Here is a 14,440-nt window from a genome sequence, read left to right on the forward strand (position 1 = left end):
AGCAACCCAGGAGTCACCGTTGGATGAATGGTAAGTAGACTAAAAGTAGGATATGACACCATTTTATATTGCATCACAACAGCAGTGTCCATCCCATCTAACCCCTGCTCTCTGTCTATAACATGGCATGGGAAAGCAGGGTTCCACACAGAACAGACGTGCTGAAGGGAAAGCTATAGGGTCCACACACAGACAGACATACACATACTGGGATCGTGGGGACGACCCCTGGCACCTGCCACCAGCATAGAGCCAACAGAGGGCAGAGGAGGGTTAAGTTAAATACAAATAGAATAAATTAACATACCTATGCTTCCAGTACAAATCTATACATTAGGCCTATATGGGTTTCAAAGACTGCATTTAAGTAGGTTTCCAAAGGCACTGTTACAACGGCTGACTCCCTTCTTTTTTCACACGGGACACTAGAGAGAGTGAGGGAGAAGAAGGAGCCAAAACTGAAACATTGTCAATTTTTCCAGTTTTATGTTTTTGAGTCGAGCCCTTGGTTTTAACAAACCAAGTCGATGCAATGGCGATGAAGCGAATTACAGGACAACGCAGAAAAGCATACAGATGTGCATGAAAGGCAGTTTGAATCCAGCGATGTTACCAGTGAAACCCAACATAACCAGTAGCGACTAGCTGTGGTTCTAGAAAAATATTTCTAAATTAAGGTTTCCTCAATAAAAAACAAAAAACAATTGCAACCAGGTTGGATTTTTTTTTAAAGCACATGAGCTTTTGATAGTTATAGAAACATAATCAAACCCTGTTGGAATTGTGTTTCTTCATTGAGTCAAGCCTTGGTGTAGAAACGCCGTATAGACCATTTGCTCTCTCTCTCTCAGCGAAGTGCCCGGGCCAGTTCCACCTGGGTCGTATGTTTACCATCTCTGAACGGGACCACACATTTGGTCTAGTGAAAGTGACCCTGGCCTGTGGATCCAGTGCCTGGGAGGGTTAAGGAGGAGAAGAGCACAGGACAGGCAGTGATGTGACTAGGTCCTGAGGGGAGAGGGGATGAGGCTTGCTTTCACACTCAGCAGCTAGAGGACACAGACAGCCACACTGACAAGGTGGTTACACAGAGTCCCATTCAGACAGCCACACTGATGATGTGGTTACACAGAGTCCCATTCAGACAGCCACACTGATGATGTGGTTACAGAGTCCCATTCAGACAGCCACACTGATGATGTGGTTACACAGAGTCCCATTCAGGCAGCCGGTAATGGATAACCGTCTGCCGGTCTGCGCTGGTCCGCAGCATGTTGTCCAGCACTTCGCGCACATTAATGAGGGCGTCCGTGCTGCAGTGGCCGTTGGCCAGAGGGAGCGGTTGCTGTTCTGAGGGGGCCAGGGCCGAAGGAGAGAAGAGAGAGGAGGAGGGAGTAGAGGGGGAAGAGAGGAGGCCGGACGAGACTTGAGCCACTGTGTTGGAGGAAGTGGAGGGGTTAGTAGTTGTTTGGCTAGACAGAGAGTAAGGCAGATGGTCTGGATCTTCCAGCAGTTTGAGGATGTCATAGTAGTCCTGGTGGTCGCTGTTGATTAGAGTCGGACTGTCCAACCGTTGCTGTGGTTGTATCTGCTGTGGCGACTGCAGCTGTGGTTGTATCTGCTGTGGCGACTGTAGCTGTGGTTGTATCTGCTGTGGTGACTGTAGCTGTGGTTGTATCTGCTGTGGCAACTGTAGCTGTGGCTGTATCTGCTGTGGCGACTGTAGCTGTGGTTGTATCTGCTGTGGCGACTGTAGCTGTATCTGCTGTGGCGACTGTAGCTGTATCTGCTGTGGCGACTGTAACTGTGTTTGTATCTGCTGTGGCGACTGTAGCTGTGGATGCATCTGCTGTGGCGACTGTAGCTGTGGTTGTATCTGCTGTGGCGACTGTAGCTGTATCTGCTGTGGCGACAGTAGCTGCTGTGGCTTTGTCAGTGGTGGCAGTGGCTGTAGAGGTTGCTGCAGTTTGTGTGCAGTGTTCTGGGCGGCGAGCTCGCTCAGCAATATCAGAGAGTCCAGGCCAAAGCCGTCTCTGGTCAAGCAGTCGAGGACCAGGCCTCTCTCTTTGCTGTCTGGGGAGGGAGAGGGGCTCACTGTCAGGTCTAAGACCTCCTCCCCGGTCCGAGGGGGCATGGAGGAGGAGGGGTCGGGCTGCAGGAGGCGCAGGGAGGGGAAGTGGTGGGGGAAATTGGAGAAGTGGGAGGTGGGGCTGGCCATGCTGGGGAGCTGGTTGACTGGACCGAGCTGGGGTTTGAGCTGTGAAGGTTTGGGCTGGAGTAGAGGCTTGACCTGTAGAGGATTGGCCTGGGCCAGGCTCAGGCGCTGGGTCTTGAGGCCCTGCGACAAGTTCTGGTTGTTGAAGCTGTGGTTCAGGGTCTGTCTCTGGCTGTAAAGCTTGGCCAGCAGGTGTTGGTTATGAAGCTGCCGCTCCTCGGCTAGCCGCTGCTCCTGGGCGCGCTGCTGCTCCTGGGCGCGCTGCTGCTCCTTCTCCTTGCGCCTTCTCTTCACCTCCTCGTCCATTTTGAGAAGTTCCTGCCGCACTCGGGCCACACAGTTCTCTGGGATCTTGATACCTAGGGGAGAAAGAGAGGGTATTATGTTTTTGTTTTTTTACTCCTTTTTCTCCCCAATTTTGTGGTATCCAATTGGTAGTTACAGTCTTGTCTCATCGCTGCAACTCCGGTACAGACTCGGGAGAGGCAAAGGTCGTGAGCCGTGCGTCCTCTGAAACACAACCCAGCCAAGCCGCACTGCTTCTTGACACAATGACCACTTAACCTGGAAGCCAGCCGCACCAATGTGTCGGAGGAAACACTGTACACCTGGCGACTGTGTCAGCGGCGCCCGGACCGCCACAGGAGTCACTAGTGCGCGATGGGACAAGGACATCCCTGCCGGCCAAACCCTCCCTTAACCCGGACGACGCTGGGCCAATTGTGTGCCGCCCCATGGGTCTCCCGGTCGCGGCCGGCTGCAACAGAGCCTGGACTCGAACCCAGAATCTCTAGTAGCACAACTAGCACTGCGATGCAGTGCCTTAGACCACTCGGGAGGCCACGAGAGAATTATGTTTACATTTGTTTATACAAGTCGATAATTTGGCTCAGTTGGTTGGAGCATAATGCTGTTGTGGCGTTTGATTTTGGCAACCGAAAAACTCATTTGTCAAGACATTCCCTCTGATTCCCTTTCACAGAACCACACTTTGGTGATGGTGTGTGTGTGTGTGGGCTGTATGGAGTTGTTTAGTACTCACCGACTTGCTTGTTACTATTTTTGGTTTTGAGGCGTACGATCTGAAGGATGCTGGAGCAGGTGATGTCAGAGACCACGTCAGCCACATACTTCCAGACGCGCAGTAGCGCACCACACAGCATGTGGTACTGGCGCAGACGCATTCCCTGCAGACACTCCTGACCCTCCTCGATCTTCTTACACTTCCCGTTCCAGTTAGCATGGCTACATTTCCCAAAGGAGAAGTTGAACTGGCTCTCCCAGCTGTCCTTGGCTTGGTCTGGAGTCACCTAGGATGGGAACACAACACACAAGTCTTATGTTAAAGTGTTGAGTGCTGGTTTTTATATTGTACCTTAGACAATACGCAGGACTGCTCTTCCTGTTTCACTATTGTTTATTCCACTAGAGGGCAGCATACACCACACAAAAACCATAAAACATTTCCTGACTAATCTTGTTGCCATGCGAGTGGAAACCTTCTATTGTGTGCATGTCAGTGTGTGTGTCTGTCTGTGTGTGTGTCGGTGCGTGTCAGACTGAGTCATACCTTGCGGTAGCGTAGCTGCAGGTTGTCCAGGTTCTCTGGGTGGGCCTGCTTCCCGATGTTGGGCTTGTAGACGATGAAGTTCCTCCCTCGACCCTGCTCCGCCAGCAGCACACACGGGTGGTTCCCCCGCAACTGAGGAAACCATAGGAGATGGAAATGTCTTTAAAGTTCTGTAAAATACTTTCATGTGTTTTCCTCTGGCCACGATTGAACTCCATCTGTACAATTGTTTTAAACCACAAATAAATCAAATCAAAAAAGAGGCGGAATATTTATAGTGAGTTCAACTGGGAACCTGGCAGTGTTGAAGTGTTTGCCTGGTGGGACTATAGAAGACTGTCATTTCATTGTTGAATTGTATTATGAACCAAGTGGATTTAACTACAGTATAATTAAGAAAACTCCACATCAGGAAGGAAGAGGCTGTGTATATTGTTCACTCAAGCCACTACAATTAATACTGAACAAAATCCTAGTTAAACTCCTTCTTTAGGTTCATAACATGTATACTTTCATCCTACTCCCTTGATGTGCAATGAAAGAGCCAAACTCCAGAGAACAGAACAGAGGCAGCTGGACCCTTCTGATATGTCATTCACCCCTGGGAAATAGCCAGTCTGGAAGCTGTTCTAGCTCTGCTTGAGCCCTGGGGAGGTACAGGTACTCACAGTATCATACGCTTCCTGGTACGTCTGTGTGCGTGCTGGGACATGCAGAGTGTCTCCCTGTGCTCTACGGTATCCAGCTAGACTCACCTTGTGTGAGAGGTAGAAGCCCTCGTCAGGACTGTTGAGGTTCTGGACCTTCTCATAGGCCTCCTCCCAGGGCATACCTCTGTCCACGCTGATCTATAGAGGTGACATGCAGAGGACAAGGGTTAAAGGTTAGAGGTCAGAAAAGCTGCCCTATGGGAGAACACTATGCATGAATACCCACCGTGGGCACGATTCAACATTCCCAACACATACGCGGAAATCTGTGCGGGAACACACACATACACAGCTCTTTGTATCCTCTTTGTATCAGGGGCTCAGAGGCCAGCCAGGGGGGTTGGCATGAGTTGGGAGTCTACATGTGCTTTACCGGTTCTGGCTGTGTTGGCTAAAAATGCACACTCTAGGTTATCCTGCAGTGACGGCCAGGCAAGGCAGGGAGCCGAAGACACCAGTAATGATCATTTTTCAGCATTCTGCTACTCTCCCTCCATCTGGCTAAATATGATGTTCACCATCCAACCACAGGCAGCTGAAATGTCAACATTTTAAATCTCGGTATACCTGCTTGTGCAGAGCAATTAATTATTTTTGAGGTTGGTTCGGTGTCGGTTCAATTCTGAAAAAATAATTGCTGTTTTCGATTTCAACAATATATATATATTTTTTATTCATTATTAAATAATCACATAAAAATTATTTTTGAGATTTTTAATGGAAATTCCAGAGCAAGGAAATAGTTAACATTCAATTACCAAAACATAGAAAATAGGAAACATTTTACTTAGTTTCATTTGAATTAATTTTGAATTCCTTAAAGTGATCATCTGCCTGTAGCAGTCAGCCCACGTTATCTCTGTCTAACGTCATCTCTGTGCTTCCCATACTGCACTGCAGGGCTGTAAAACTCATTCCATGGAGGGGAGGTTTTTGGTTGCCCTAGACAACCAGGTACGGGGAGTTCCATACTAATTAGTGACCTTAATTCATCAATCAAGTATAAGTAAGGAGCAAAAACCCACAGACACTCGGCCCTCCGTGCAATGAGTTTGACACCTGTGCTGTACTGTCTTTAGTCATCCTTTTTAGCTAGGCTAGTCTGCCCATGTATGCTGCAGAGCTGTCTGACAAAATAATTTGACTAGTTCTTCAAAGTAACTCTCTCGTCATTGTGTACATTCTTCTCTCATGTGGTCTGTGTGTATCGAACCTAACGTATTGAAAAATGAATCCTGTCAGAGCAGGAAAGATCCGGGCAATGGATTATGGTCAATGTAGTTCATTACCATGTTTCTGCGCTAAACTAGGTTATTTGCTTAATGAAAACTACAACTCCCTGTAGCCCAGCGTCCCACGTAGTACTTGATTTCTTCCGTGAATGATTTGATTTCTCTCTAGAGAAACACAAAAAAATAACTACATGTAATTCAAGGAAGTGATCCGACGTTGGTCAATTAGTTGTTTAATAACTGAAACCCCCCCTGAAATGTTGGTTAAATCGCTCAGCACTAATAACTGTATCCAGGGGTCAGAGTACTGAATAACAAAGTGGAGGATAAATCTGTCGAGTACATTATATCACCTCTCTGGCTGCGTATGCAGGAAACACTGCTTTCTTGTTGTTTCACGGCAATGGTGGGTAGTGTTTAAAAATATATATATCACTAGCTTTAGTCTTATTGAAACTTTACCTATTTTATCTATTTTTCAGACCAGAGAACCAGCAGCACTCATTTAGTTACAAAACAAAGATCAACATGAAAATCTATATGAGGTGCCTGTCAAATATAGCGAGATAATTCGATTGTACAATAATGTACCAGTGTACCACGGGAGTACCTTGTAGAGCACGACCTGTCCGTCCTGGGGGTTTCCCACTGTCATGAAGGTCTCTTGCTTCTCCTCGTAGATTTCATCGTTACCTGGGGCCAGATCTGACAGAACAGGACACATAGTTCTAGTCAGGAGACATACCTAGCATCTCTATACAGATGCTCGGTACCATCCCAAACCATCAGCCTCATGCTGCTGTTCATGGAAAGACATTCTAGGAAGGTCAAATGAAGTAGGCAGGTAGATTTATTTTAATATATGGAGGAGTATATACTGTATGGCGTAGTAGTCCCATACAATAGAATGCAGCCTTTTGTTCTAATAGTGTGGAGAGTTATTTAGCTTTACAACCTATGGGAAAGGGCACCATTTTATTCAGTCATGTTTTAAGTGTGAGTGTTGGACTCCATACCTAGGATTCCCATGTCGTATTTGCCCTCCTTTTTGTCCTTCTCGATCAGGTAGTCAAAGTTGTCAGTGAAGTACTGGAACAGAGAGTTCTGCTTGTGGACCTCCAGGCCCAGGATCCTGTTGAGGAACTTGGTGATGCTGCAGTCTTTCTCAGTACTGAGACCAAACCGTGGCTCCTTGCAGAAGATGCCCACGTCCATCATGCCATGCTTCATGTCTGAAACAGGCAATATAACAATTATTTCAATGTAGCTTTGGACTTGCACAATGTTTGGGACAATTTCCTACATGCACTCAACATACCTCTGAAGAACAGAGCATCACCCCCGGGGTAACCTTTGGGAGGGGACACCTTGCTCTCGATGTGGCCCAGGATGGCTTTGGTGATCTTATCCAGAGCCTTGGTACCGTACTGCAGAAACACACGGCAGGAAACCAGGTCATCTAACAGGTCAGCGCTCCCTCCCCCCAGAACCTCCAACACAACCAATCACACTTAATGCCAAATTGGGCTTCTGTACAAGAGGAAGCATGATCGTGCATGTAATAGTTGTAGCCAGCGCTGACCTTGTTTTCAAAGTTGTATTTGCTCAGGTCTCTGGACTCTGTGGCTCTCCTGTCACCGTGGGTCAATGCACCCTGGACACAGAAACAGGAACAAACACGGTTAGCTTTACAGCCTTATGTCACGGACTGATAACACACCAGCTACAAACACACAACTTTCTCTACTGCAGCAGACAGGTAAAGCATAGAGGCAGTGAATTGACATGACTGCCAAGACATTGAGTGTTGTGCACAGATTGTGACTGAAGGTCCACTTGAAACCAGCAGCTGCTTTAGCTGGTGCCCACACAAAGGAATGTTCTGAGATAAAAACAAAGGGATGTTTCTGCCAGATATGAGATCACTGCTGATCTGGAGGGAGCCAAACAAAGTTAGTCAGAGGCTGGGAAGGAGGGAAAGAAGAGAAGCTGGGCCCTGGGCATGATGTATCCCATTCTGAGACTGGATTACCGTACAGGCCTGGCAGAGACAACACACCCCACCCCTTCCCTCCAGAGAGACAAGGAAAATAAATGACTGGAGTAAAGAGATTACAATGAAATATGGAAAACTGTCTCATAGCAGTCTCATAACTACCCAGGCATGGGTGCGTTCCAATGTCTGATAACCTTATTATTCAGACCAAAGGAGGATGAGGAATTTCCTGGGTTTGAAATGTTGTGTGAAAGGTGTTTGTGACCTTGAAAGTGTCTGGTCAATGGGACAGTGGTGGGGAAGTAAACGGACTACTGGGAGAAAGACAGCCCCCAAGTAATAAGCTCAGCAGTTCAATCTTCACTCTAATAAAATGAGGACTTATTACAGATGTAGTTTTGGGATTCCATAGTAGATAGATCAGACTGTAGTAAAGGAGACTGCAACAGCACGTACCAGGCTCTCCAGTCTCTTGGCCACAATGGAGGCGAAGCGTCTTTCACCGGCCAGCTCAGAGATGAGGAAGATGTACTCTGGAGCCGTCACCTGGTTAGAGCGATGGGTACGACCTGGAGGACCACACACACAGAGGAGGAAGATCAGTCAGAACAGGCAGACTCTGAGGAACTATACTCAACAAATATAAACGCAACATGTAAAGTGTTGGTCCAAAGTTTCATGAGCTGAAATAAAAGATCCCAGTAATATTCCATACGCACACATTTGTTTACATCCTTGTTAGTGAGCATTTCACTTTTGCCAAGATAATCCATCCACCTGGCAAGTGTAGCATATCAAGAAGCTGACTAAAGAGCATGATTATTACACAGGTGCACCTTGTGTTGGGGACAATAAAAGCAGTTTTGTCACACAACACAATGCCACAGATGTGTCTAGTTTTGAGGGGCATGCAATTGGCATGCAGACTGCAGGAATGTCCACCAGAGTTGTTGCCAGAGAATTGAATGTTCATTACTCTACCATAGGCCGCCTCAAAAGTTATTTCAGAGAATTTGTCAGTACGTCCAACTGGCCACACAACTGCAGACCACTTGTAATCACGCCAGCCCAGGACATCCACTTCCGGCTTCTTCACTTGCGGGATGGTCTGAGGCCAGCCAACCAGATAGCTGATGAAACGGAGGAGTATTTATGTCTGTAATAATCTGCTTTTGTGGGGAAAAACTCATTCTGATTGGCTGGACCTGGCTCCCCAGTGGGTTGGCCCTCCCAGGCACACCCATAGCTACGCCTCTGCCCAGTCATGTGAAATGCATAGATCAGGGCCTAATTAATTAATTTAAATTCACTGTTTCCTTATAAGAACTGTAACTCAGTAATATCGTTGAAATTATTGCATGTTGCGTTTATATTTTTGTTCAGTATCGTAGTGTACAAGAGGGAAAAGCTAGATATAAGATATTGGTTTGTGGGGTAGGTTGATTTCAATGAACAGAGGATGATGTCAGCAAATGTGTATTTCCTGGGTAATCTGTCTCTGAATTGTGTTTCCTCTAGAGGTCTTCACAGATCCACCTGTACCCGAATCACAATCCGGGACACAAGCTGGTCGGATGCAGAATTCTAAAATATGTCACGGGACTGTGTCAGATCTGAGACTATTGTCACAGGTCTCGGGTATGTGTAATTTTAACTGACATGTCCAGGTGGGCCCGTACAGATCTGAAAGTGACTGCTGCAGTAGAGAGAGAGAGAGAGGGATACCTTTCATCATTTATGCTGCTGCTCTTGCTTTTCACGAGAGTGGAGCGTGTAGCTTGCTGTTGGCCAATCATGAGTCATCAAAGTGGCAATAGGTTACAGTCATAGAGCATCACTCCATGTGTGGCAAAAGTGAGGAGATATCTAATCAATGGAAGATGGAATTAAAATGATGGAATTAAAAGTTAAAGGAGAAGGATAGGCTACAACGACCAAGAGCCAAACAGGCAGGCTGCTATTTAATATTCTGAATGGAGTTGTTATTTGTAACTGTAGGATGAGAAAGCGCATGCACTGCAGCCTCTCTCCCTCTCGCACCTCACCAGTTCTGGTGTGCTGCTTCCCTCACTCAGATCGGATCTGGACCTGGACCTGACCAGGTCTATGTGGAACAGGTCTCTATATTTAAAATCAATAAATGGATGCATATTGTATCCGGGTGTGAAAGCCCCAGGTCCATTTTGGAACGGGTCCAAGTTTCCACTCACCACATCTTTTTCCTGGAACAATTGTACCATATCTAAACCCGTCATTCAAGTTCCAAGTTCTGACTTGGATCTTAAAGTGGAAATCCTAGGCCACCTAAATGTGTGTGTGTGCGTGTTTTGCTGTTGTGAGTGCCCACACATGCCAACCCATGCAGTGAGTTCAGCTCCCCAAGGGAGCGTGGCTAACGGAAAGGAATTACAGGCAGTTAGCTAATTGCAAACAGTTCATTCACGGCCCACGATGTGTGCGTGCACATGCCCGCTTTTCCACTGTTGTTATTGGGTGCAAAATGATATCTAGCAGACGGCAGCAGAGATGAAGAATAATTATATTATTGTAATTTAGTTCAACACACCTCTCTCCCTGCAGCCAGACAAAACTGCAACACCTCCAAGTAAAGTTTCACAACACCATTATAAAAGTGACTCATTCCAATGATTAGAATCGCATCCTAATACAAAATATATTTTAATTTGATATTCATCAAATGATTAAATCTGTCTTTAGGCAAGGCAATTTGAAGAGGCAGCCAATACTAATGTCATGACATTTTATCAGGCTAGCGTGTAGCCGGGGCGGCTGGGTAGCCTAGTGGTTAGAGTGTTGGACTAGTAACCAAAAGTTAAAGTTCAAATCCACAATCTGACAAGGTACAGACAAGTCTGTCGTTCTGCCCCTGAACAGGCAGTTAACCCACTGTTCCTAGTCCGTCATTGAAAATAAGAATTTGTTCTTAACTGACTTGCCTAGTTAAATAAAGGTAAAATAAAAAAAACACTTCTAGCAGGGTGGATTGTGTGAAGAGAGACGTCTGTGTGACAGGGTGTGTAACCTGCATTGAGGAGACTCTGACCCCTAAAGGCATCAGCATGCTTCAGTTCGGCAGTTGCCTAGTCAAACTCCACGAACCGAACGAGTGTGCTCGCATACTCCCGTAAAAGACCTCCGCTTGAAAAACTAGAAAAAATAAGCAAGAGTAATGTTTGTCCATTTTGAGATGCCATTGCCAATATACACTTCCTCAAAATAGTTATAATTAATTATGACGTTTTTGCAGAGGAGATCTTAGTCGCGCAATATTACATCCAGGTTGCATCACATCCGGCGGTGATTGAGAGTCCCATAGGGCGGCGCACAATTGGCCCAATATTGTCCAGGTTTGGCCGGGGTAGGTTGTCATTGTAAGTAAGAATTTGTTCTTAACTGACTTGCCTAGTTAAATAAAGGTTAAATAAAAATATTAAAACATTTATCTAACTAAGATGTTTGGTGCAGTATTTCTCAATAAAAAAATGTGCATGAAAACGAGTCGTCTCTCATTGAATGACAAATACTTAATTGAAGAATCCCTACAGTTGACCAATCACCAATGAAGGGGCTTCGGCTTGCCTCGAGAAAATGTGTGTTGTGCCCAAACAGCCGAAAAAAGTCCAAACCATCACTAAATGTTGTCATAATATATGCTCAAACTCTTCCGAACTGTTTTGGCTGGGAATCACGCAGACACCTTAAGCTTAACAGACCCCTGACCTTTAACCCCTGGTAGTCTCCAGACTCACCAAACTGCTGGATGGCTCTGTCTGCACTCCAGGGCAGCTCTAGGGTTATGTGGACCCTCCGACGCTGGTTCTTCACCCGCTTGTCTGCCTGCAAGGAGATGCCTGAGCTGGCTGCCTCTGAGATGATGGCCACCATCTGGGAAGGCAAGAGGGATGGAGGAGAGGAAGATAACAAACCACTGTAACACTGCACACCAAAACATAGAATAATGTCATCATATTGGGTCAGAACATAGAATAATGCCATCATATCCGGTCAGAACACAGAATAATGCCATCACATCGGGTCAGAACAAAGAATAATGCCACCACATCGGGTCAGAACATAGAATAATGCCATCATATCTGGTCAGAACATAGAATAATGCCATCATATCCGGTCAGAACATAGAATAATGCCATCACATCGGGTCAGAACAAAGAATAATGCCATCATATCCGGTCAGAACATAGAATAATGCCATCACATTGGGTCAGAACATAGAATAATGCCATCACCTTGGGTCAGAACATAGAATAATGCCATCACATTGGGTCAGAACATAGAATAATGCCATCACATCGGGTCAGAACATAGAATAATGCCATCACATCGGGTCAGAACATAGAATAATGCCATCATATCCGGTCAGAACATAGAATAATGACATAATATCCGGTCAGAACATAGAATAATGCCATCATATCCGGTCAGAACATAGAATAATGCCATCATATCCCGTCAGAACATAGAATAATGCCATCATATCCGGTCAGAACATAGAATAATGCCATCATATCCCGTCAGAACATAGAATAATGCCATCGCATCGGGTCAGAACATAGAATAATGCCATCATATCCCGTCAGAACATATAATAATGCCATCATATCCCTTCAAAACATATAATAATGCCATCATATCCCTTCAAAACATATAATAATGCCATCATATCCCTTCAGAACATACAATAATGCCATCACATCGGGTCAGAACATAGAATAATGCCATCATATCCCTTCAGAACATACAATAATGCCATCACATCGGGTCAGAACATAGAATAATGCCATCATATCCCATCAGAACATAGAATAATGCCATCATATCCAGTCAGAACATAGAATAATGCCATCATATCCCGTCAGAACATAGAATAATGCCATCATATCCCGTCAGAACATAGAATAATGCCATCACATCGGGTCAGAACATAGAATAATGCCATCACATCGGGTCAGAACATAGAATAATGCCATCACATCCGGTCAGAACATAGAATAATGCCATCATATCCGGTCAGAACATAGAATAAAGCCATCATATCCCGTCAGAACATAGAAAATCATGATCATGTGACACTAAGCAAGAACAAACCAACACAGTTTGAGTGAGATCCTTCGGCTCACATGTAGAATGGTTCTAGTGTCCAGTGTCTCACCTTCTCTCCACACATGAAGCGGTCCTTCTCCTTGAGGTTGATGTGGTCTATGGTATGGCTCTGCTCTGCACGCGACTCGTAGCGCACACTTCCGTCAGGACGCCGCACCACGCGACCCTTACGACCCGTCATCTACAACATAGGTCGTCAATGAGTGCCTCAGAGCAAAATTTAACAATCAATCACAAATCTCTAAACAGGAAACATACCGGTTCTCATCTCACATTTGTCTGATAGAGCCCTCACTATGTACTCTCTGACATAAGGTTATGTGGCGCCTGCCCAGCCCGGTAACAGAGGTGTACGTACCTCCGATACCATCTCTGGTCCTCCAAACTGGTCAATGAGCTCGTCCAGAGTGTTCAGAGGTAGTTCCTTTCCCAGGTCAGCGATCTTGTTCAGGAGGCTCTGCTTCATCTTCTCTATACTGGCTTTAGGAACCCAACCAACCCCAGACAGAGGCATGTTAACGACTGTTAACAGAGTCAGCCATAAAGGGAGCGAGTACGGTAAGATGTCCCCAAATGTCTGCTAAGTGCTTTTACTGTCTGTGTGTGTGAGAGAGTACAGTGGATCTAAAATGCTTCCGTTTCTTTATTGTCATTTTCTTTGTCTTAAATTATTGACTAGACTTCAACACAAGGTGTGCATTGCATAACATACAGAGTATACAAAACATTAGGAACACCTTCCTAATATTGATTTGCACCCCCTTTTGCCCTCAGAAGAGCCTCAAGGTGTTGAAAGCTTTCAACAGGGTTGCGGCCCATGTTGACTCCAATGCTTCCCACAATGGACCATTCTTGATACACACGGGAGACCCAGCAGCATTGCAGATCTTGACACACTCAAAAAGGTGCGCATGGCACCTACTACCATATACTGTTCAAAGGCACTTAAATATTTTGTCTTGCCCATTCTCCCTCAATGGCACACATACACAATCCATGTCTAAATGCTTCTTTAACCTGTCTCCTCCCCTTCATCTACACTGAAGTGGATTTAACAGGTGACATCAATAAGGGATCATAGCTTTCAGCTGGTCAGTCTATGTCATGGAAAGAGCACCTGTTCTTAATAGTTTGTACACGTGGTGTATACTTTTACCTGTGGATCATTTTTGGTCTGAACCAATTTAAAAATATTGCTAAAAGGAGAGTCAAAATCTTGTACCTGTGTGACAGCTGGTGTGCTGGACGAAGATGACGTCATCGTTATTGTCCATCAGGGAGTCTGGCGAGGAGTTGGAGTCGGTGTCCATGCCGTCCGTGTCCGTGCTGCTGTCGTCACTGATGTTGATCACGCCCCCCAGATGAACCATGGTGTGCTTTGGGAATTTGGGCTGCCGGCCCCTGGGCTTACCTAGTGGACAGAAAACACACATGAGCTAATTCAGACTGTGGCTCAGTGGCTTTACCTGAATAATACATACTGAGACTGACTGGATTTGAAGTCAATTAAATTTGACATAAGCCCTCATTGAGAAATCTGGTCACAAATATAGTTGTTATTATTATCATTACAGG

At 45.7% G+C, this 14,440-nt stretch overlaps 1 protein-coding gene across 6 annotated transcripts in view; it reads right to left on the bottom strand.

Moving 5' to 3' along the window:
• Positions 1-1,071: 1,071 nt before the first annotated feature.
• Positions 1,072-14,440, bottom strand: part of LOC139380659 (protein strawberry notch homolog 2-like) — a 105,151-nt gene continuing 91,782 nt past the window's right edge. For all 6 annotated transcript variants that reach the window (XM_071123606.1, XM_071123860.1, XM_071123773.1 and 3 more), the window contains 13 exons: positions 14,088-14,276; positions 13,224-13,345; positions 12,915-13,046; positions 11,494-11,629; positions 8,180-8,292; positions 7,310-7,381; positions 7,046-7,154; positions 6,744-6,959; positions 6,338-6,432; positions 4,541-4,633; positions 3,786-3,917; positions 3,258-3,525; positions 1,072-2,574 (listed from right to left, as the gene is read on the bottom strand). In XM_071123606.1, the coding sequence (XP_070979707.1) occupies positions 1,205-2,574; positions 3,258-3,525; positions 3,786-3,917; positions 4,541-4,633; positions 6,338-6,432; positions 6,744-6,959; positions 7,046-7,154; positions 7,310-7,381; positions 8,180-8,292; positions 11,494-11,629; positions 12,915-13,046; positions 13,224-13,345; positions 14,088-14,276 (3,047 nt within the window). In that variant the 3' untranslated portion in view covers positions 1,072-1,204. The remainder of the gene's footprint in view (positions 2,575-3,257; positions 3,526-3,785; positions 3,918-4,540; positions 4,634-6,337; positions 6,433-6,743; positions 6,960-7,045; positions 7,155-7,309; positions 7,382-8,179; positions 8,293-11,493; positions 11,630-12,914; positions 13,047-13,223; positions 13,346-14,087; positions 14,277-14,440) is intronic.

The sequence above is a fragment of the Oncorhynchus clarkii genome, chromosome 1 (genome assembly GCF_045791955.1).
Source record: "Oncorhynchus clarkii lewisi isolate Uvic-CL-2024 chromosome 1, UVic_Ocla_1.0, whole genome shotgun sequence".
Classification (NCBI taxonomy): Eukaryota; Metazoa; Chordata; class Actinopteri; order Salmoniformes; family Salmonidae; genus Oncorhynchus; species Oncorhynchus clarkii.